The sequence below is a fragment of the Lepidochelys kempii genome, chromosome 4 (assembly GCF_965140265.1).
Source record: "Lepidochelys kempii isolate rLepKem1 chromosome 4, rLepKem1.hap2, whole genome shotgun sequence".
Taxonomy (NCBI): domain Eukaryota; kingdom Metazoa; phylum Chordata; order Testudines; family Cheloniidae; genus Lepidochelys; species Lepidochelys kempii.
In genome coordinates this window covers 66,381,590-66,404,810 of record NC_133259.1, presented here as the reverse complement: position 1 = coordinate 66,404,810, position 23,221 = coordinate 66,381,590, and the positions used below count along the sequence as shown (strand labels likewise).

At 40.7% G+C, this 23,221-nt stretch overlaps 1 protein-coding gene across 1 annotated transcript in view; it reads right to left on the bottom strand.

Annotated features, from left to right (window-relative positions):
- Window positions 1-22,476, bottom strand: part of CPE (carboxypeptidase E) — a 90,071-nt gene extending 67,595 nt beyond the window's left edge. Inside the window, exon 1 of the mRNA XM_073341557.1 lies at window positions 21,886-22,476. Coding sequence (XP_073197658.1) covers window positions 21,886-22,186 — 301 coding nt within the window. The 5' untranslated portion in view covers window positions 22,187-22,476. The remainder of the gene's footprint in view (window positions 1-21,885) is intronic.
- Between the last annotated feature and the right edge of the window lie 745 nt (window positions 22,477-23,221).

The following is a 23,221-nucleotide window of genomic DNA, read 5'->3' as shown; positions in this document are numbered from 1 at the left end:
GAAAAATGGGAGGAAGAAACAGAATAGAAACATTTCTAATTACTTTAAAAAGTTAATCCTTCCTTTCCATGAAGAAATGCATACAGAACAGTGGCTTCCAGTCTGCACAACACTTAATTTAAAAATGGAACCGGGAGTGCATAAAGGTCACACCCTAAATTTTTGATAACAGTAGTAGGTGAGGTCTATTCAAGTCAATGGTCATGTAGTTAACATGTTATATTTACACAGACTGGGGAGTAGAGCTCTGTGTGGACACAAAATTATATCCACGGATGCGGATATCAGCGGATATCAATCGGTATCGCTGGAGGTGCAGGGCTCTACCAGGAACCACAGCAGCGAAAGGAGCAGCATGTCAGGGTGCTGCTCTCAGGAGCTAGCGCACCACGCTGGCAGCTCCTCCAGTGTGGCTGTACTACTCCCAGCCCTGCCCACCGGGGCGGGCACCCGGCTCCCCAGCAGCTGTCCCTGGTCATGCTTGTGGGTTCAAGCAACTCGCACGCTCCCAGACAGGAGTCCCTTCCGTGCAGTGGTCTGCGTCTCCTGTCTGGGGGCGTGCAAGCCACTTGAACACATGGGCGCGACCAGGCACAGCTGCTGGTGAGCCTGGTGCCCACTGCTGTTCCCGGTAGAGCTCTGCACCTCCACGGCGACCGATTTATATCTGTGGATATCTACATCCGCAGCTATAAATTTGTATCCACACAGGGCTCTACTGGGGAGTAGAGGTGAGTGAATTTTTTACGGCAAACGGCATATTTGCTTTAAAAAAAAAAAAGCATTCTGGGGGCACTGAAACTATTCAGGAATTTGGGACAAAATTCAGCTCATGATTTTGGCCAAAAAAAAATTAAAAACAAAAATTTCAGAAATATCAAAGTGAACCATTTCAACATTTGTTTCAAAACATCTTCAAAATGAAATGTTGAGTCAAATAAACATTTCATTTTGAAAATGGCATTTTGAATCAACATTCAAAACATTTTGTTTGACCTGAACACATTTGTTTTGGTTTTTGATTTCAGCAAGAAAACACAAAAAAATTCATTTTCAGTTTGAAATGAACCGTTTCTTTTTCCAGTTTGGCCACTGAACTGAAAGATCATTTGCTCATTGCTACTGGAGAGTGCTCTCAGGCGATACTTCAGCTAGGGATAGGCAAACCCCTAATAGTTCAGATCTGGGTGCTTATCTATCTTTTTGTAGCCTTGCCTCATCATAACACACAACCATCCCTCCAGAATCCTTCCACATGCCCCTCCCCCCAGCTCCCATGCAGGTCTTCCTGTAAAGGGAGAGCACAGTAATATATTACCCTCCCCACTTTCAGTTTTTTTGTCTTCTTCGTCAGGTGAAAATGGGGAAAATCTGGCCATTTAGGATCTTAAATAAGATTCTGCATCTAGAAATGTGCTATGGTTCAGGGAGAAATCTCTTCTATTCCTCCCTAAAAACTCAGTCCTAATTTTCACCGTCTGCTGATGTTACACTGGGGAAATATAATTATTGTTAATACACTGCTTGGCTAGCAGAATAATATTCAAGGCCTTGTCTAGTATGTAGCACTAAAAACCTAATTTATTGTGCAAGGCCCCAGGATTTGTGAAATATCTCTAAGTTAATTTGAAGTACATTATGGTCTAAAATGAATAAGGGATTTTGAGAGGTGTTGTGTTCCATACTACATGAAAGTGCTACAATGGATAAAACAGGAAAATAACAACACTTGAAGAAGCTCCCTTTACATACAAAAAGCCTGATTCTCAATTACACTAGGACTCCTTTACACTGTTCTGGAAGCATAGATGGGACATTTAAATGGGGCAGAACAGGATCCCTTATAATAAAACTGGTTTAATGGCTCTACTCCAGATCCCTTTCTACTGCCCAGTATAGGAAGAGAGAAAGAAACATGGTTGGATTGCACTTACATCACCCCCATTAACTTAGTATTTAAGCACTTTAAAATCTTTAATGTATTTAAACTCACAGTGCTCCTGTGAGATAGGGCAGTGCTATTATCCCTGTTTTACAGATGGGGAACTGCGGAACAGGGAGACTAAGTACTTTGTCAAAGGTCACAAAGGAAGTTTGTGGCAGTTCTGGGAACTGAACCTGGACCTCTCAAGTACCAGACTAACAACCTAATTGCTGGACTATTCCCTGATTTTCAAGGCTACTCTACTCACTGGGACTACCCACTGGATACTGCTTAAAGATTAATTTTGCCCAGCACAAGGACTACAAATAGTATGTCTCACATAAATACAATATAAACTCTTATGAGGCCTTAAATGGACCCTGGGCCCTATGCTGGCCCTTGGCACAAGAATGAATTTCTCTTTAGGTAGGTAAGGATTACTCCCATGGGCAAGGGTTTGTAGTTAAGCCCATAAAAATTCCATAATATGGACTGACACCAAACAGCAGAGTAATTCACTGGATAGGTAACATATATTTTTAAATATATACATACATATATGGTGCAATGGCTTCCTGTATGGTATATTAATTCAGTGGAAGATTTCTCTCGGTCATAAATTTTCATTATCACTATTCAAAAAGATTAGAAATGAAGCCACAAATATCTGATAAACTATTTTACTTCAACTCATGTCACAATTAATTTAAAGAGTTTGCTTGAAGCTCCAGGCAGATGGCCTGACTGCCCTGTTCTTTTTCATTTAGCCCAATTTATTTTGTTGTCAATTCACAATTTAGGTTCCTTATTTGCTGCCCATTTTTCCTTATGTTGAGCAGTCCCTTAATCTGTAAACAGTACCATCAACTTCAGTGGGACTACTTGAGGAATAAGAGCCAACTCAATGAGAGTAAAGGTGGCAGAATTAAGCCCCTGGTTAAAAATTAAGAGCTCATTCCCAGAATCTAGGTATTAATATATCTAGGTTCACATTCTCGTGATCAGAAACAAACAACACTAATAGGTCCTGGAAGTAGGGGTGTTTAGGGTGCTGCCACATCCCCTGGCTTGAAGTGGTTTCCATTATATACAGGGTTTACAGTTTGGTTCAATGGCTCCCAGCACCCCCACAATAAAAATTGTTCCAGCACCCCTGACAATGCTACGCATATATTTACAAGGAATACTGTAGCATTTGGCCAACAATCTGCACAATATGATTTCAATCTTGACAATCAGCAATCCAAGATTATTTGCTCTAGAACTAGTTAAGTATAAATTAAGTTCAGATAACAAAATCAGTTAAGTATAAATTAAGTTCAGATAACAAAATATAACCTTCTGCTGTTATACACTAGAAGTCAACAATTATAATTAATATAGTAGGAATAATGTTAGGACTGAGTTGTGAATACAATAGGGATCAAAGATGATCCTCTTTAAAGCCTTCTGAAGACAAAACAGAGCACCTGTTATTATGTAAATCAACAGGCTTAACTATAAGGCCTTGTATTTCAAGTGTACTTTATAATCAAAAATGATTTTGGCACTAAAGCCAAAACTTCAGCAAGAAGGCTTAACAGTAAGGATTTGTGAAGTAGCTCCAACACCCTTTTTAGTATGTAACTGCACTATTGTACACTAAGCCAAAGTGATTACCCCCTGTAAAATGAATTGAGATCAAAGTGCAAAGTAGCATTATGAAGTGTCATTGTTAATAAGTTTGGAATATGAAAATGGTTCTATCATACTATATAATGCCTCTCAGAGGTTCATAATCAAGACTGAAATTGGTTTCAATACATTACAGAGGATGAAATTCTGTGCTGATTACTCCCCTTGCAATCCTACTTTGACACCAAGCGTGTAAATCCACACAATGTTTGGGCCAAAGAGTACATTTCAAAACTGTAATGCTTAAGCTTTCTATGGGAGCTGGTTTTATTCTGAATTTGACACCGCTTGAGTCATTCATCTAAGTCCTACAGTCTTGGAAATAATTAAACACTATGATATAAATCACCAGGAAAAAAAATCAATGGAAATTCAAAAGCATCCTATGTAAATCAGTACTGTACTATAAATATGCTTTAGGTAAATTAGCTCTTCAGAGGATAGCAATTTCCATGCTAGAGCTTGTAGACAATGGTAAAGGCAAAAGAAGATTCATACTTATTAATAGATTAATGGTATTTGGGATTTTATATTATTTTTCTCCTCCTTTTAAAAATATTTTTAAATGTTTTTGAATTCTGTAGGTTCATTCCAAAATAAAATGCGCACTGATTCCTTCTTGAAAAATGGACCCCAAAGTAAGTTATTTATGGGTTGTTGTTTTTTTAAAGTTAAACTGATATGCTTTACTCTAACACAGAATAATAACACTTAGCCCTTACTGAAGACTTTTCATGTGCAGTTCTCAAGCTAGAAAGTATCTTCCAGTGTATATTGACAAGAATTCCTTTTGAAAAGGGAAATGTGGCTGCAAATGCAGAGGCTCTAAAAAAACGTGCAGGAGTACATGTTTTGCAGTGAATATTTTAAATCGTGCATTGACTGAATATTAAACAAATCTCAGAAATTCTCTGTCCTGCTGCCTAGAACTGGCACCTCATTCTCTATCACTGTACGTGCTGTGACTTTTAAGAATATGTTTAAAGCACAAGTACTCTTTTTACTTTTCTTTACTCTTATAAACTGCATTTTAAACATAAATCAAATCACGTTGGCCAATTCTTTTTGCAACAGAACTGCACCTTTAAATACAACCAACACCAGATGGTCTCGGCATATAAAGCAGCAGGAGACAACAGATTAATGCTACTCAAACAAGCAACTTGTGCTAGTAGCAGACCAATGAAATCAGTCTCAGACTGCTAATCCTCTCTGTCACCATGGCAACATCTATTTCAGACAATTCTTCAATTTTCAAGTCAAATGAGCCTGCCTGCTCTAAAACTTCTCTAGCCAAGGGTCTGATGCAACCAGGTGCATTTTCATTTTGCATTGGCTAGAGCTACAGAATTTCATTTACTTTGATCGTCACATGAAGCACCAGGTGAAGTTTTGGTCTTTCCATCTGGTGGTTTGTTTAATTATAGGCATTTCTATGGCGCTCATCAAGGTAGCATTGAGTGTTCCACTAATATACAGAGCTAGATTGTGACTTGAACTACCTGATCATATAGCGGCTTAAGGCAGAAGAACCTTCTTATATTCCTGTTCAGGCTATGGAGACAAGTGTTCAAGAGGAGGATGCTGTGTACCTGCTAATCCCCCTCAAATGGTTGGTGGACAGGGTGGGGAAAAGCTTGGCTCCTCTCTCTCATATGCCAACCAATATAGCTGAGCCAGCACAAGGGTTGTCATCATTTGCTGCTAGTATAGACCAGGAGTAAATTACTACTCCCACCTCACCGCAGCAAATGAGAAGGGAACTGTGGCTCTCAACAACGTCCCATACAGAGGGCTTACAGCCAAACCACAGCTGAAAATTCAAACCTTCCTTTGAGATACTGAAAGAAGCATGTTCTCAAAAGGATACCCATGAGTCAGGCACCAGGTCCCATTTTTCGTCACTGGAATTTGTGTGCCTCTGGCCTGATTTTCAAAAGTGCTGATTATCTGCAGCTCCCGTTGACATGAAATTGGAGTTTGAACTCATCCTACTGCTGTTTTCCTAGCACTAGCATTATGACCAAAAAATAGAATTGGCCAAAACCAATAAGTGCTTTCTGCTTTTCCTGTTGAAAAAGTTTTAAAATTCTTCATTACAAAAGATACATGTGCTGGGAAGATGCAGTTCATGCTTGTGAACCAGTGCAATGTATAACTCAGTGTGGGCTCCTATTCCTTTATGAAGGGGTCATTCAAGTTACATGATTTACATCTAGAAACTTCCTGAAAGAAACTTTCAACAATTCATACTTGTTACTTATCAGTCATTAACATGAGGTGAAAGTTATTACCATTTAAAATCTTCTGCCCTCTTTTCTATTTTTTCAACATTAATTTTATTGTACAGTAAAAATATTCAATTATTTTTGTTTTACATCTTTTTTGTGGGGATGTGGTGATTAGAGAACTGATCTGAAGAAGGGTCAGTTACAGTCACAAATTAGTATTACAGGATCACATTTAGATACAGAAAAATCTATAAGCACATAAAAGTTCATACTCCTGCAAAGACATATCTGCCAAAGAAAAAGTATCAGATATTGAACTGTGACTTCATTAAATCTTAGCCAAAGGGCCCAAGTCTCACCAGATCAAACAACTTCTTTCTATCTGACTTTAATGCAGATCTGCACCTACAGCATATGATGACTACTTTAGACCATATGCACATTCTGCAGTAAGAGCAAGGTCTTTATATAGATGCAAATTAGGCATCTTATATTCCATGACAATGAATGTTTCCACATAAAAGCTGCCTCTTGGTTTATCTCAGCCTACATCTCAGGATTTAGTTTATGAGTAAACAAACAGGCCAGATTACATGTCTTGGGCCAGATTAAATAAGATTGCTAAAATTGACTATGGTTTATACGGTTATAAAAGCCTCCCTGGCTTTGGGAAAAAATTAAACAGCACTGTTGTTGTATTAATTTTAAAAGAAAGTGTACTGTCCTAGAACTGCATTCCAAAGGGTTTATGATTTACGGATCTGTTCTGACCATTTACTGTTATCTACATTTACCTCTAATGTATGGCCACATGTTAGATCAAATATTGCAGTGCTTCCTCAAACAAACATCCTGTCATTTGCCAATGACAAGATTTGGCTAGCCGTACACGGGTACACAAAAAGAAAGGAAGGACAGAGGAAGCCTTCTCTCTGTGGGCAGGGACTAAACACAGTAGCAACAAGGAGTTGAGTCAGTCTAGCACTTTTGCCAATATTAGACATCTCAAAGAGATGAGACAAGGCCCCATCCTCAATCCCCTACACCAGCCATAGGATGTCAAAGCTCCCACTCCATGATGCACTCCTCCAGTAACCCGACAGGCATTCTGGGTAAATCAGCTCATATGTTTGGGATTATTGATCCAGTCAAGACCCTGAACCCCCACCCACACATCCACAGTATCTCAGTACTTACTTAACATATAGATTTGTCATAAGAGCTAACAATGATTTATGTGTTTTCACTGAAAAAAATACCTACAAACCCAGCTACCATTCTATTTTCTGGGCTCAGTACCATGCAGGTCTCAATCCCTTCAAGTCCCCATTGTCTTCTCATAGATGCCCTCACTCAACCCAGGATACTCTGAAGTAGGTTCCCAGAGATTGAGAATGAAATCCTACTCCCACTGAACTTAATGGGAATTTTACCATCGACTTCAATGGGGCAACGATTTCCTCCCAGGCACTTGTTTCAAAATGAATACATCCTCTTCACCAATACCCAGTACTTCTGCTCACCATATTGATTAACTGGATTGGCAGCCTTAAGTTACACACTTTTCTTTTCACTTCTTTTTCTTGATTCGCATACGTTTGGTAGCTACAATCCCCTTTCTCAGTGTACTCCAGCTTCCCCACTGTATATCTTTAGAAATACCTTTGTTAGTGCTCTATGGTGCCGTGCATGTCAGAAAGAAAAGGAGTACTTGTGGCACCTTAGAGACTAACAAATTTATTTGAGCATAAGGTTTCATGAGCTACAGCTCACTTCATCGGAGCTGTAGCTCACGAAAGCTTATGCTCAAATAAATTTGTTAGTCTCTAAGGTGCCACAAGTACTCCTTTTCTTTTTGCAAATACAGACTAACACGGCTGCTACTCTGAAACCATGCATGTCAGAATTTTCTTTAAAGAGATCCTGCTAAGAAAAAGGTCATTGGATCCAAGATTAAGAATTTACCATATAGAGAACCCAGTGAGAAAGTACCATACACGGTTTATTAGTAGTATACAGCCCAAAGCAAGCACATAAAGCAATATTGTTTGTTTCTTTACCTCACAAATACAAATGCAAATGCATTGCATGGCTATATGTGTAGTGCCAAATTTCCAGACTGGGTTGCCTGGCTTAACTTGTCCTCCATTTTTGCAGACACAAACTTGTACCCCCCTTGTTCATGCCAGCAAATATGAAGGCCAGTCTGTCGGGCATTGGCCTCATGTCTCATCACATGCCTTAACTAAAGTATTGAGAAACTGGTCAAGAAATTATGGAATACAGAACTGCTCCTGGATAAAAGGAATTAAATTTTTATAGCAGTAAATTTCTCACATAAGCAGAATTAACACAATAGCAAGATCATATTCTGTGAAACACAACTGTATTCTGCTGCTTTTCATCAAGTGCTTCATGATGCCTTAGAAAATCATCACACTTTATAAAACTCATGCTACTAATGATCTGGAATTCACATTAGTCTAACTACCGTACAACACCAGGTTTGTTCTAACCTTCCAAGTCAATGACACAAAAAGGCCTGCCTTTTGTTTTTCTGTTAGAAATCCCTAATGAATTCTGCAGATATGCAGAGGTAGTGATAACTGCATCACGCATGAGAAACCAAGTCAATGTAATCAACTCTTTCAAAAACCATCTGACTATCAATAGCTGATTCTGAACAGAGAACTCACAGTTCTCCATAGTATGCTAGGCCCTACACCTGATTTTTATGAATTCTCTAGGAAAATCCCCACTGAAGTCAATGGTGCAAAGTAATGCCCTTTCTGGAGATCTGGGCACTGATTCTTGGCTACAGTCTGTCCCCCCTTTATGCTGCTCCAGCAAAGTAAAGGGGCTGTAAAATGGTTGGATTCAACCCCTAAGAAATACGCCGGCCTAGGGGCTTCCCAAGTAGCATACAGAGCTGCCAAAGCTGCCCTTTTTCATTATGATCTGAATAAAAACTGAGATAATTAAATACCTTGACCAGAAGTATAACTTGGGAGTAAAAATACTAGGCCCTGATCCTGCAAAAACTTATGTGCAGGCCTAATCTTACACACGGTGAGTAGACCCACTGACTTCAATGGAACTACTCCTAATGCATACAGTTAACCACGTGTGTAAGCCTTTGCAGGATCGGAGTCCTAAATTGCTCACTTTGGTTGAAACTCTGCACATGAATATGCCTTTCACGGCCCCTGGATTTTAGTGGGAGTTCTGCAAGTCCATCCCAGCACATAGTTTGGCTCTTGAAATTATCACATACTCTACATACACTTGTTTTTAATTGAACTTTAAAAGTGCTCTTAAACTACAAACACTAAAACTTTTGGATGAATTCACAAATGTTTAAAAACAAAGTAAAATAATGCTTAGCAATGTCTAGCTCTCTCGCTTTGCTTGATGGGCCATTGTGGGGACAGCATTATTGAAACTACCCCCACATATACACTTTTTGTTCTGATAAAACGGTTTTCCCTTTTTGTTTGACGGAAAATGCCTCTAAATTTACAAAATTTTCTAAATATATAATGTTTTTTCCCCAAAAGCAATTAAGTTGGCATTTCTTACAAAATTAAACTACATTCAGTACAAAAGTTGAAAAAATCCCTTAAAAAAGAAAAGAAAAGAAAAGAAAAGAAAAGAAAAGAAAAGAAAAGAAAAGAAAAGAAAAGAAAAGAAAAGAAAAGAAAAGAACTCACTCACTGGAATAATTTGTATAGTAGTAGTGCTGAGAGCCATTGACCCAAACTGTAAACTCTGTATATGATGGAAATCACTTTAAGTCAGGGGGTGCAGCAGCACCCCTAGCATCCCTAGTTCCAGCACCTATGCTCACTCAACACATAGAATCATAGAACTGGAAGGGACCTCGAAAGGTCATCTAGTTCAGTCCCCTGCACTCAAGGCTGGACTAAGTATTATTTAGACCATCTCTGACAGGTGTCTGTCCAACTTGCTCTTAAAAGTCCCCAATGATGGAGCTTCCACAATCTCCCTAGGCAATTTATTCCTGTGCTTAACCACCCTGACAGTTAGGAAGTTTTTCCTAATGTCCAACCTTGCTGCAATTTAAACCCTTGCTGCAATTTAAGCCAATTTTTTCTTGTCCTATCCTCAGAGGTTAAGAAGAACAATTTTTCTCCCTCCTCCTTGTAACAACCTTTTATGTACTTGAAAACTGTTATCATGTCCTCTCAGTCTTCTATTCTCCAGACTAAACAAACCCAAGTTTTTCAATCTTCCCTCATAGGTCATGTTTTCTAGACCTTTAATCATTTTGATGATCTTCTCTGGACTTTCCCCAATTTGTCCACATCTTTCCTAAAATGTGGTACCCAGAACTGGACACAATACTCCAGTTGAGGCCTAATCTGCACAGAGTAGAGCGGAAGAATTACTTCTCGTGTTTTGCTTACAATACTCGGGGTTCAGTCAATACATCCCAGAATTATGTTTGCTTTTTTTGCAACAGCATTACACCGTTGACTCATATTTAGCTTGTGATCCACTCTGACCCCCAGTGTGCAACTGATTGTTCCTTCCTAAGTGGAGTGCTTTGTATTTGTCCTTATTGACTTTTATCCTGTTTACTTCAGACCATTTCTCCAGTTTGTCCAGATCATTTTGAACTTTAATCCTATCCTCCAAAGCACTTGCAACCCCCCCACCCCCCAGCTTGGTATCATCCGCAAACTTTATAAGTGTACTCTCTATGCCATTATCTAAATCACTGATTAAGATATTGAACAGAACTGGACACAGAACCGATCCCTGCGGGACCCCACTCATTATGCCCTTCCAGCATGACTGTGAACCACTGATAACCTCTCTGGGAATGATTTTCCAACCAGTTATGCACCCACCTTACAGTAGCTCCATCTAGGTTCTATTTCCCTAGTTTGTTTATGAGAAGGTCATGTGAGACAGTACCAAAAAGCTTACTAAAGTCAAGATATACCACATCTACTGCTTCCCCCCATCCACAAGGCTTGTTACCCTGTCAAAGAAAGCTATCAGGTTGGTTTGACGCGATTTGTTCTTGACAAATCCTTGTTGACTGTTATTTATCACCTTATTATCTTCCAGGTGTACTTGTGGCACCTTAGAGACTAACTCTAAGGTGCCACAAGTACTCCTTTTCTTTTTGCGAATACAGACTAACACGGCTGTTACTCTGAAACCTATCTTCCAGGTGTTTGCAAACTGATTGCTTAATTATTTGCTCCATTATCTTTCCGGGTACAGAAGTTAAGATGACTGGTCTATAATTCCCCAGGTTGTCCTTATTTCCCTTTTTATAGGTGGGCACTGTATTTGCCCTTTTCCAGTCTTCTTGAATGTCTCCCGTCTTCCATGACTTTTCAAAGATAATTGCTAATGGCTCAGATATCTCCTCAGTCAGCTCCTTTAGTATTCTAGGATGCACAAGGTGATTTGAAGACATCTAACTTGTCTAAGTAATTTTTGACTTGTTCTTTCCCTATTTTAGACTCTGATCCTACCTCATTTTCACTGGCATTCACTATGTTAAACGTCCAATCGCTACCAACCTTCTTGGTGAAAACCAAAACAAAGAAGTCATTAAGCACCTCTGCCATTTCCACATTTTCTGTTATTGTCTTTCCCTCCTCATTGAGTAATGGGCCTGCTCTGTCCTTGGTCTTCCTCTTGCTTCTAATGTATTTGTAGAATGTTTTCTTGTTTCCTTTTATGTCCCTAACTAGTTTGATCTTGTTTTGTGCCTTGGCTTTTCTAATTTTGTCCCTAGATACTTGTTTTATTTGTTTATATTCATCCTTTGTAATTTGACCAAGTTTCCACTTTTTGTAGGATTCTTTTTTGAGTTTTAGATCATTGACGATTTCCTGGTTAAGCAAGGGTGGTCTCTTGCCATACTTCCTATCTTTCCTATGCAGTGGAATAGTTTGCTCTTGTGCCCTTAATAATGTCTGTTTGAAACACTGCCAACTGACTTCAATTGTTTTTCCCCTTAGACTTGCTTCCTATTAGATTTTGCCTACCAACTCCCTGAGTTTGCTAACATGGTGGCAGTCATCTTACTGCATGTACAATAATAAATTATCTCGCCACTAGGTTCAATAGGAGAAACAGAGCACTCTGGATATTTTGTTTTAAAGCAAGTTAGAATCTGTCCTGATTATTTCCCCCAAAGGTAGAATGGTCTTTCCTTTAAGCATATCTGGGTTAGTCATAGAGTTTAATGCCAGAAGGTATCACCAGATCATCTAGTATGACCTCCTCTATATCACAGGCCACAGCCCCACCCAGCCAGCCCAATACCAAGCCAACAACCAGAATTAGACGAAAGCCCTCAGCAGCCAAACTATTGGCAGAGAACAGGAGAGGTGGTGAGGCACGCCAATGCCCAAGGACCCTGCAATGGCAAGGAATTAATTAAATGAGACATGTCCAGATGATCCTACTAAGTTACCCTTACCCACAAGCTGCAGAGGAAGATGAAAACTCCCAACATCCCCAATAATTTGATCTGGGGGATACTTCCTTCCCAATGTCACATAGGAAGACCAGTTTTCTTCATAGGCAGATGATGTTTAGGAGTTTTTAAAGAAGACAAATAATATGCCCCAACAAATCTAGTGTTCCTTTAGCTTCATTCCCCTGCCCCTTTCCACCTACCATACACTTAAAGCTTTCCTTAGCTACTTCTTGCCTTTCACCAACTAACCCTGGGGGTCTGCAGACTCTGTCTAAGATTTCCAAAGGGATCTACACCTCCATCTGAAATTTTTTAGGGGTCCACAAACAAAAAAAGGTTGAAAACCACTGATCTAGAGATTTCAGGCAGGAAACATGGATGAAGGATTGTGCTGAGCTACACAGGAAAAGGGGACTGAGGCTGGAGGCACACAAAGTCTTTGGGTAAGGGCTGCATATTGCTATCTGACTATGGAGAAAATAAAAACAAAGATATATATGGAAAAAAATAATTCAGTACAGAGTACAGCTTACCTAAAAGGAGCATTCAGAATGCCCTGTTTCCTCCTATTGGAAGAGAATTTCTTTCTTCCTGTCCTAATTTGTCACCAGGCAGAAAGACTTGGCCCTCCATAGAATTGTAAGGCTGCTGCCATGTGTCACCCATTCCTGCAGCCCAACTGAGATCCTATGCATCTAGCTGAGAGAACAGAATGGCCAAGAATTGCTGCAAGCAACTAGGATGGTGCCTACTAAGCAAGCAACACGGCAGCCATATTTCTCTCATCTCACCACTCCTCTTGCTGAATCTGAACATGGGAAAAGCAGCCAGCTCCAGGAAGGGAAGGAGGCAGCAGGAGCAAGCTGAAGAGTTGGCAGAAGGTAAAAGTTCACATTGGCCCCATCCATTCTCCAGCATCCACCTATCTGCCCCAGCTATGACTACAGCTGCCGAATTCTGTGCTGCTTCATGACTTACCCACATCACTGTTTGGTGCCGCGAGTGCTGATCATAAACAGAAGTTTATTGTTATATGCAAATTATCTCGTTAAATAATTTGTACTAAATGTTTCACATGAGGCTGCTCAAAATTTGACTCCAACAGAACAGGAATAACTAAACCTCAACAAGTGTTACTAAAACATTATGGGCAGATTGTGACTGTGTGGAAATATCCATGTAAGAGCTTGGAAACTCTGCATTTCCCTTTTTTGGCGTGAACTCCACACTTTTCTGTTGCAGGGAGGTTGTTCTTTCAAGGAAGAAACCAGGAGCCTGACTCACAAACCCTGCAGATCCCATGAGATCCATGTACATTATGGAATCTGCTAAGGACATATTGCCATCCCACATCAGTTCTGGGATCCATAACCATGCTGCTGGGAACTCTCCTTGCCAATACTTGCCCCGGGACTCCCCAGATTACCCAGTTGCGCCAGAACAGAGGCGATTTCACAGGAAAGTTAATACAGCTGCTGGTTGTTCCCCTGAGGCCACAGACTAGCCCTCCTCATTTTCAACTCTCTCACAATGAACAAATTCTCTGGATCTGCAGAGTGCTCTGCAGGAGTGGGTGGGAAAGAGGAGAGGACTTCCACAGAGATAGTAACCTTTTCCTTTCCACACACACACACAAAGGAGATCTGGGTGCAGATCCTTGGGTATGATCTGTGCCTGTATTATTGTGGGATTTTATTTCTATAAAGACAAATCTCCAGTTTAATTGGGAGCTACAGATACTTAGCACCTCCCAGAATTTGGTTGACTTTTTCCCCCCAGACAATTCTGGTGCTTTCTTTTAAATGAGAATGGATATTTCTGGCAGTGGTACCATTTTCAGAGCATGTGTGTGTCTGTTTGACAACAAAAATGTTTGCCTTGGAATTATTTTCAGTGAAAGTAGGGAAGAATGGAGGGTGGGGGGAGAAATAGTGTCCCAGTTAAGAAGAGGGAAGATCAGCACTAAGAAACAGGAAGATGGAAAGAGTCATTGTGGGGGATTAGCTGAAGGCTGGCACATGTTTAAAGAGAATTGCAAATGATGAGCTACTATAGAAGGGCAAACTGAACAACAAATTACAGAGAAAATATGGAGTAATTTGGTGACTCTGTAGCACCTCTTATGCTCCAGATACGTCATAAGTATTTTCCTTGTGTTCCTGTCTTTACTGTATTTGTAATCTCCCCAGCTTTATTCAGTGCACTGGGAGAAATATAACCTCAGTTTCCACCATCGGTACTCTTACATACAGGAGACGGGCCCCATGTTCTCCATGACCTCTCTGCAGCAAGATAATGCTAAACACTATCACTTTAAAAGTGTTGTCTACTTAAACATTAAAGACATAATAAAATGAGCCTTTCTCTAATGTCCAGTGTTAAAAACAAGTCACTTGCCACATTCAATTTGCATTAATGCTTCACCAAAACAGGAGATAATAATAGATCTTATCAAATAACACATGGGATTTCTACTTCTAGATGGAGAGAGACTCACAGAGACAGAAACAGAAAGGAACAAAATATTATACAATGACGTGCAATTAACTATAATCAATAAAGCTGTAAACAATAATATCTGATGTTCTGATGACTTCATGGTAACCAAGAAAATGAGGCTTAAGTGGTTTGTATTGTCAACATTATTCTGAGATGACGTATTCATTATTGCCTAATTCAAAGTTTTCCTGTAAGATGTTTTATACACTTCTGATCAGTTCAGTTAAGATTTTAAGAAGTATTTTAATTAAATTCACAGGTTGCATCCTAGTCCCTGCTAGAGCTGAGTGAATCATTGTAATTTCGGGAAAAAAAATAATTCCAGACTGGACTGAAAACAAAAATTGTCCAAATGTTTAGTGTACCAAAAACATTTAAAAAATCATTTTGAGTTCAGTTAAATGAATTATTTTGTTCAATTTGGACCATTTTAAAATATTTTTCTATTTTAAAAAAATAATACATTAAAGGAAATTTTGAAACAAAATTCACTTCAAACCAAAAAACTGAAAATTTTCATTTTGAAAATGTTGAAATGGAACATTTTGATTTTGTTTTTAAATGGGGAAGCTGGGACCTTTACATGAACAATTTGGTGGAATCTTAATGAATTTGCAAAACATTTTGGTGTTGCTGAACCGGACATAAATATTGCCCAGGTCTAGCCCCTGCCCTGGTCCATATACGCCACTCCGGCAGCAGATAGCAGCTTTAAACAGGTCAGAATGGGCCAAGGGAGAATTTCCTCAATATAGGAACAGCATAAAGCCAATTTATGTGCCCTTTCAATAGCCCCAAAGTAGGTGTGGGCCTAGAAGTAGGAGATAGTGGACCAAGGGATTCCTGGCTGCAGCATAGCCCATAGGCAGCCAGGGGAAAGGCTCCCATAAATTAAAATAGGCTGCTTTAATTTATGCTGGATGCATTTTAGCCCCCACCGCAGCACACATGTCACAAAGGTGGCAAAAAGCCACCTTTTCCCCCTCCCCTTCCCCCGCCCACTCCTCCTGTGCTACATTTCTTAGGAGACACAGCACAGCATATTACTCATACAGTGTGCTAAAGATATTCTGTCCTCCCCCATATTTGCTTTTTTTTGTATGATAAAACTTATCACCATTTTTTCTAAAATTTGTATAGGGTCTTTCAAACGTACAAACTGATTTAAAAGCATTATGAAATGGACCGTTATGAGGCAGTAAAATGCTAATGTTACAGGCAATTTTGCCAAGTAATCTATCACTCACTATCAACTTTATAACCTTTGGGAGAAAAGGCTGTCTTTTCTGCTGATGTCACAGTTGTGAAATAGACTCTCCGATGACATCTTAAGCATCAGGTATGTGCTTTTTTGCTGGCTGGCAGTAGCTTTATTTGCTTGGTTTGTTAACATATATTGTAAGCCTGATTTTTAGTCCAGCTTTAAAGAGGCTTCTCCTTTTTTGTACCTAAAATTTTGCAGGTGCAAATAACTATAGTGCCCACATTTAGGTTTTGTTATTTAGGGTCAAGACTGCCAAAAAAATGGATGCCAAAAGTTAGACTCCTAATCCACATTTAAGCACCCATATGGGATCTGCTGGTTGCTAAGCATTTCTGAAAAGATCAGGCCACTTATTTAGACACAGAGACACCTTTGCCCCAGCCTACCCATTTCCTCACGTGCACTAAGCACAGCAATAAGGTACAGAACTAGTTCCTGTTCCTGCACTTTCTTGTTCCTTCCTCAGGCAAAATTCATGGTGAAATCACTAAAAGCTTTGCCTCAGTGAGGACTAGGATCAGAAGATTAATGGTTGAGAAACCAATTCAAATAGCTTTTGATTACTTATTAACTTAAATTTTAGTCACAAAATGCTGTTGTAATATTTTATTAGTTAACTGTATACGTTATGGTTATAGGGCCCAGAAACCTATTCTCTTGGATGATATGGACCTGATCCTACTCTCATTGAAATCAATGGCAAAATTCCCATGGACTTTAATGGTGTAAAATCAGCCCCTCTATATCACTGCTATTACCAGATAAAATCTTTTGCATAGGGCTTGGCTATCCCCAGTCACAAAGATTCCATCTGCATCTACTGTGTTTGTCCCCATGGAAATCATATTTCCAGAGGCTAAGCCCATCAGTTTTCTTTTTAAACTGAAGGGAAACCCCGTAAAATCCTTAGAACAATAGGCAAATTTATCCTGCAACTGAATTACAGCAAAATACTGTTGGATTTTTTGTTTGTTTGTTAGTTTAATTAATAAACAGAATGCTTTTTTCATATACAAGATGGAGAGAGTACATATAATCATTAAAGAAAAAGCAATGCCATACTTTTTCCTTTCATCTTACCTCCTTTAGCCTCTCAACCAAGGCCCTCTATATAATAAAATATGGAGGTACCCTTCACACATATATAGCACCTTTCATCTGAAGAATCATGGAGCATCAGGGTTGGAAGGGACCTCAGGAGGTCATCTAGTCCAACCCCCTGCTCAAAGCAAGACCAATCCCCAATTTTTGCCCCAGATCCCTAAATGGCCCCCTCAAGGATTGAACTCACAAACGTGAGTTTAGCAGGCCAATGCTCAAACCACTGAGCTATCCCTCCCCCCCAACACCTCAAAGCATTTTACAAATGAGGCAAGAAACATTGCATGAAACCCTAGCCCTGTTGAAGTCAATGGGATTTTTGTCATTGACTTCAGTGGGGCCTGGTTTTCACCCATTATCCCCCATCACAGTAATAATCAGTTATTTATTGTCAGCTTCTATCTTCCCTGATAGTCTCAGGCATACTATATCACCAACCATTACCCCAGAATTTCCCACACCTCACTGCCTACTGTCCTATCTTCGCTTTTACCTTTTTTAGCAAGAGCTTGAAGAAAGTTGTCTTTTCTCACCTAACCAATTCTCCCAAAACAATGTCCTTGATCATTTCTAGACTGGGTTCAGCTTCCACCACCTTAACAGCAATAAAACTGCCCTTCTAGATCAATGGTTTGCTTTCAGCTGACTCTAGTTCCTTCTCCATCTCCTTGAGCATACTGCTGGATTTGGTGCAACCAGTATTGACACCCCTCTCTCTCTCTGAAACTGTTTGCTGGAGTTTTACTTCTACTTATTCAGCCATGCCTTTACTGACAGTGGCAATGGGCTCTACTCTCCTGTTTGAGTTCTGTAGTACTCAAAAAGGAACTGCCACCATCAAAAGTACATTTAATTCCTTTTTAATCAGAATCCAATCTCATGGTCATGAATCAAAAGAGAGTCAGAGAAAAACATTTCACCCTAAATCGCTTAAATTGTATAGTATTCAGGATGGCACAAAATGCAACACATTCTGATAGTGTTTAATTCACAATTGAAAACTTTTGGCAAAGTAAAAGCTGGCATTCTCCTACCTTTAACATTTAGCAGATCTATGGGAACAGCTCAGAAAAAGTCATACTTGTTTTCTGAGTGCGTAATCTGTGTTTTTTAAAGGATTGCCAAGATACTTCATACACTTATGCAAGAAACCAGATTTGTTCCTGAAGAGCCATTCTTGTTTCCAATGTGCATATTATGGGTTTTAAAAAAACCTCTTAATTTATATTTACCCCAGCAAATATGAGGTCTTAAAGAATCATTCCAGTTGCTTGGGTAATTTAATACATGCTTACATAAACGTTCTTTCCATTTTTCACATGTGTTTTCTTATATTGCACCTAAATTAAATTGTTTCCTTTCATGAATAATTCCTTAAAACCGCAGGTTGGTGCACATGCTTATGCACATTGTGACTGTGTGCATATATTGATGCCTGTGTTTATGTGACATCTGCCTGGTGATGTGTGTTTATACATAAAAAATTTGACAAAGATTATGGTTTACCAGGTGTCTGTTTTTCAACCAGAACATCCCATCAAAAAGGGACCCGCCCCAGCCCAGTGTACATGAGCGAGTGAGTGAGGGTGGAGAGGAGCAAGGCGACAGAGGGAGGGGGGATGGAGTGAGCAGGGTGGGGCCTTGGAGAAGGGGCGGGGCAAGAGTGTTCGGTTTTGTGCCATTAGAAAGTTGGCAACCAACCTTTTGGTTCAGCTTCACACAATAAATCAAAGGGTGTCCTGATTGGTGCTTCTTTATTTCTTCACGATCATTAAAACCAACACAAATAGATTCTGTCCAGCTTTTACTTATAAAAAAATGCTACTCAAGGGTATAATCAGAGTTTCTTTAAGAGATGTGAACTTTCTGAAGTATGCACCCAGACAGAAATTGTTTGTATTGCTGCAGCAGCTGACTGGATAATTCAAAGGGTAGCCTAACATTCTTATCAGGTCTCTACAGTTATCAGCTCTCTGCAGATCACTGCTCTATTGACCACTATGTTTTTAAAAAAAAACAATGACTCAGGGTATTTTTATTGTAAGGACAGGCTGGATCACAACTCCATAGCGTGCCACAAAATTCTGTAAATCGTAATTTAATGATAGATTAAAATAAATCATATAGGGCCTGATCCTGCAAACCTTAATTACATCAATAATCCTTACTCATGTGGCTAGTCTTCACCCTCTAAAGCATTCAGTGGGGACTCCTGATGTAAGCAAGGATTACTCACACAGGTAAGGGTTGCAGAATCATACTCACATTTTCTGGCGGGGTTGATACAGGGCTCCACTTCTTTTGCTATAGCTATCACAAAGGCCTACATAGGAAACTAAAAAGGGACATTGTTTACTAATCTGAAGAAAGTTTCTAGCATTTTTATTATTACTGAACACATTTCTAAAATGCCCATTAATAGTATTTAGACAGTCAGGGTCTGATCCAAAGCCCATTGAAGTCATTAGTCGTTTATCCAATTATTTCAATAAGCTTTGGATCGAGCCCTTAGTTACTGTATATATCCAGATACAAAATATTATTCTCTAGACATACTAAGAAAATCCTGCAACATGTCGTGTTCTTCCTGAGTGCAACTGAAGGTAAAGGGAGCTCAGAACCTCTCAAGAGGTGCCTTAGCAATTTGCAGGATCAGACCTTAAAGCTTTTATCCAACAATAAACTCTCACAGTTTAAATCCTGGTTAATCTGTAGGGAAAAAAATACACATTTTCAGCATTGGCTGCTACAACTTGCTCAGATATGTCGTAGTACACAAGGTCTGGTTTGAATCAGAGGTTCTCAAACAATATGTTCAGTGTGAACGTTTTAATTACAATAACGGGATCCTCCTGTGAGGTGGTGAACATCTTCAATGTTCATTGCAGTCATCTTCAGGATCAATCCCAAAGAAAGCTCCCTATCCGTGGTCCATTAAAACATTTTGGTTAAAGGACGAAGTAAGGAACTGACACTGAGCCTGATCCTGATTCCACTGACGTCAGTAGCAAAGCCTCTAGTGAGTTCAAAGGGGGCAGGATCAGAGCTTCCATGCGAATTATATTCTCCCACCCCACAATATGTAAAATTGTCTTTTTCTTCCTATTTTAAATAGATTGAATGAATGCTGGATAAATACGTAATAATAAAAAGCAATAACTCTCAGAAAGCCATAGTAACATCTGCACATCATTCAAATGAGTACATTAAATAATAATAATCAATGATACTTACCACTTATTTTAAATATCATGCTTGCTGTCAAGATGGCCCCAACACCAACGATAAAATACTTTAACTCATTTCCAATTTTGGTATTTATATTCCATTCCAAAACTATACTATATTTTCCCCTTATTTTGCCTTTTTTATTATGTCAGATATCCTACCACCTCTCATTTTTAACATGGTTATCAATAGTCATGGTGCTGTCAAAAGCAATGCAACTCCCAAAGAATGCCAGGCAGGGGTATAAATACCTGAGGTCAAAAAGATAATTAAAGATAAAGCTCAAATCATGTGGGGCCTGAACCTGATGGGTGCTCAGCACTCACAACTCCCATTGAAATCAGTGCTAATGTGGGTGGGCCTGCCCCCAAACCTATTGAAGTCAATGGAAAAACTCCTATTGACTGCAAAGGGCTATATAGCAGACCTCAGCTGCTTAGCACCTTTCAGGATTAGCCCTTTAAAAACACAATAGTTGGAAATAAATTTTTATACAAATGAGTAAACTTGCACTGATTAGAAATTCATTGTGTATATGTATAAAACCAATATACTATAAACGTCACTTGTAATCACCTGCTTTAACTATCTTGAAAGGTAAGTACAAATAATCACAAGGTGTTTGTTGCTCTCCACAAAATATAAGTGGTGCAACTGCTAATCATGAGCTGTAACAATCTGTGCTTCCACCATTCCCACAGAAAAACACAGCATTTTACACACTCAAAGGTGACCCAGATTTCTGAACAGACATGTTAGATTTTAAATTGTAATTTTGTTTAGGTCAGGAAATAAAGAAGGTAATTTCCTTCCAGTATGCTTGCACATGGTGTTCCCTCATAAATCAGAATTAAAGGGAGATCTTTCAGCCCCTATCAGGGTCACTGTTTTCTAGGATTTCTAATATCACTTTTAGTGGATGTTAGTGATATGGCATTCATTTTAATGATAAAATTAAAAACGTGACCAACTAAAAGACTGGTAGAAGCTTCCATACATCTATCCCTACCAGCAAAGCAAAGATGTTCATAATAACGTTAGTACTGGGCTTTGAAAACTGAAAGCACTGCAAGTGTCATTCTATTCTGTCTATAGCACTACAAGCGCTCTTATGCCTCATCTATGCTCCCTGTACCCTATACGAAACAATTGTTCAACGATTCCTGTAGCCTGGGCACACTAATTACTATTTCCACAGTCCTAATACTACACGACTGCTCGTGCCCTACATGTACTAATCTCACGGCATTCCTACTGCCTACAAACCGCTAGCATGTGTATTCTTCCTCTCTCCTTATCAGGGCTAGGCATGATGCCTGTCTCCCCATGGCCGTGCTAAGCCTGCCCTTATCCCCGCTGCCCTGTAAGCGATATTGACATGATCCCCGCGGCCCTGGCAGCGGCTGTCCCTCCTCCCAGCCTCGCGGGGCTAAGGCGGGCTCAGGCGGAGGGGATCTCCGGGCGGAGAGGGCTGCGCGGGGTGGGTGGCAGTTACCAGGCTCGTGTCTCCCGGGGTTATCCGAAATCTCGATGACCAGCAGCTCCCTGCCCTCGAAGCTTCGCCCCACGGTGTAGATCCTGCTGATGGAGGGGCACTGCAGCCACACGGCCACCAGCGCCTCCCGCAGCTCCGGGTAGCGGTGGTACTCGAAGGAGATGCCGTCCTCCTGGCTCAGCCGCCGCCGCCGGCTGGCCCCGGCGGCCGCCTCCTGCTCCGCCGCCCCGGCGCACAGCAGCCAGCAGGCACTGAGCGCCCCGCACAGCGCCAGCAGCCCCGAGCCCCTGGCCGCTGCCATCCCTCAGCCGCCTCCTGTGCCTGCTGCTCTGCAGCCAGCAGCTGCCTCGGCGCTTTGTTCCCCTCGGTCTCCCCCCGCCTCTTCCCCAGCGGCGCTGCTCACACCTTCCCAGCCAGCTAAAAGCGCCGCAGGCTGCACTGCTCTCCGCGGCGCGACGGGGAGATGCAGGAGATAGCCCTGCAAGGGGGCCGGGGCCGGAGACGCCGCAGACCCTGCGGGGGTGGGTTCACGGGATCACTCCGCTTCGTCTGCTGCAGAGCCGGGGTCGGGAAGGATGGAGCGAATTTATGCAGGGACGCCACGGGGCCGTCAGGCTGGGGCTGGTGTTGCTTCTGTACAAGACAACTGTGTAGTACAGCTAGGCAGCCACATGGGAGACGGGCACTTAGAGCTGCATTTAGGCTAAAAGGGGGGACAGCGAGACCTCTGACAAGACTGATGTGTTCTTATTATGGGGGCATCTAGGGCCAGACTTAGGGGCAGGTGAGCCAGGCGACCGGCTCGGGGTGCTGTTTTTGTTGTAAGCGACAAAAGGGAAAATAGCATGTTTGAAGTAACACCTTTCAGGTACTCCCTCTGTGGATTCATTTTTCACTGACCTCCTAGAATGTTCTGGACCTTTGTAGAATCTCCTGGAACCTTCCAGACTTTCTGAGAACAACATTTTCCTCAGACTTCCTAAAATGATGATGGAGTGCTGCAAAGGATAGACATCCTGCTTTCAGCATCAGATATCAAGTAAAAGATCCTCATGGACAATGTTACAAATCTGACCATGAAGCCCCTACGTGATACTCGCTGGAAGAGCTGCGTTGACAGTGTAAGGCCAGTGAGGTACCACGTGACTGAGGTCTACAACGCCCTGATGGAACTGGCGCAGTCGAATAAAGCCAGAATCAGACCCAAAGCACAAAGCCTGGCACACCAGATAACTGACCTCAAATTTCTGGTCTCAGTTGTGGTTTGGAACGATATCTTGTTCCATGTAATTGTTGTAAGCAAGGTATTACAAACTCAGTCGATGGACATCGCGAC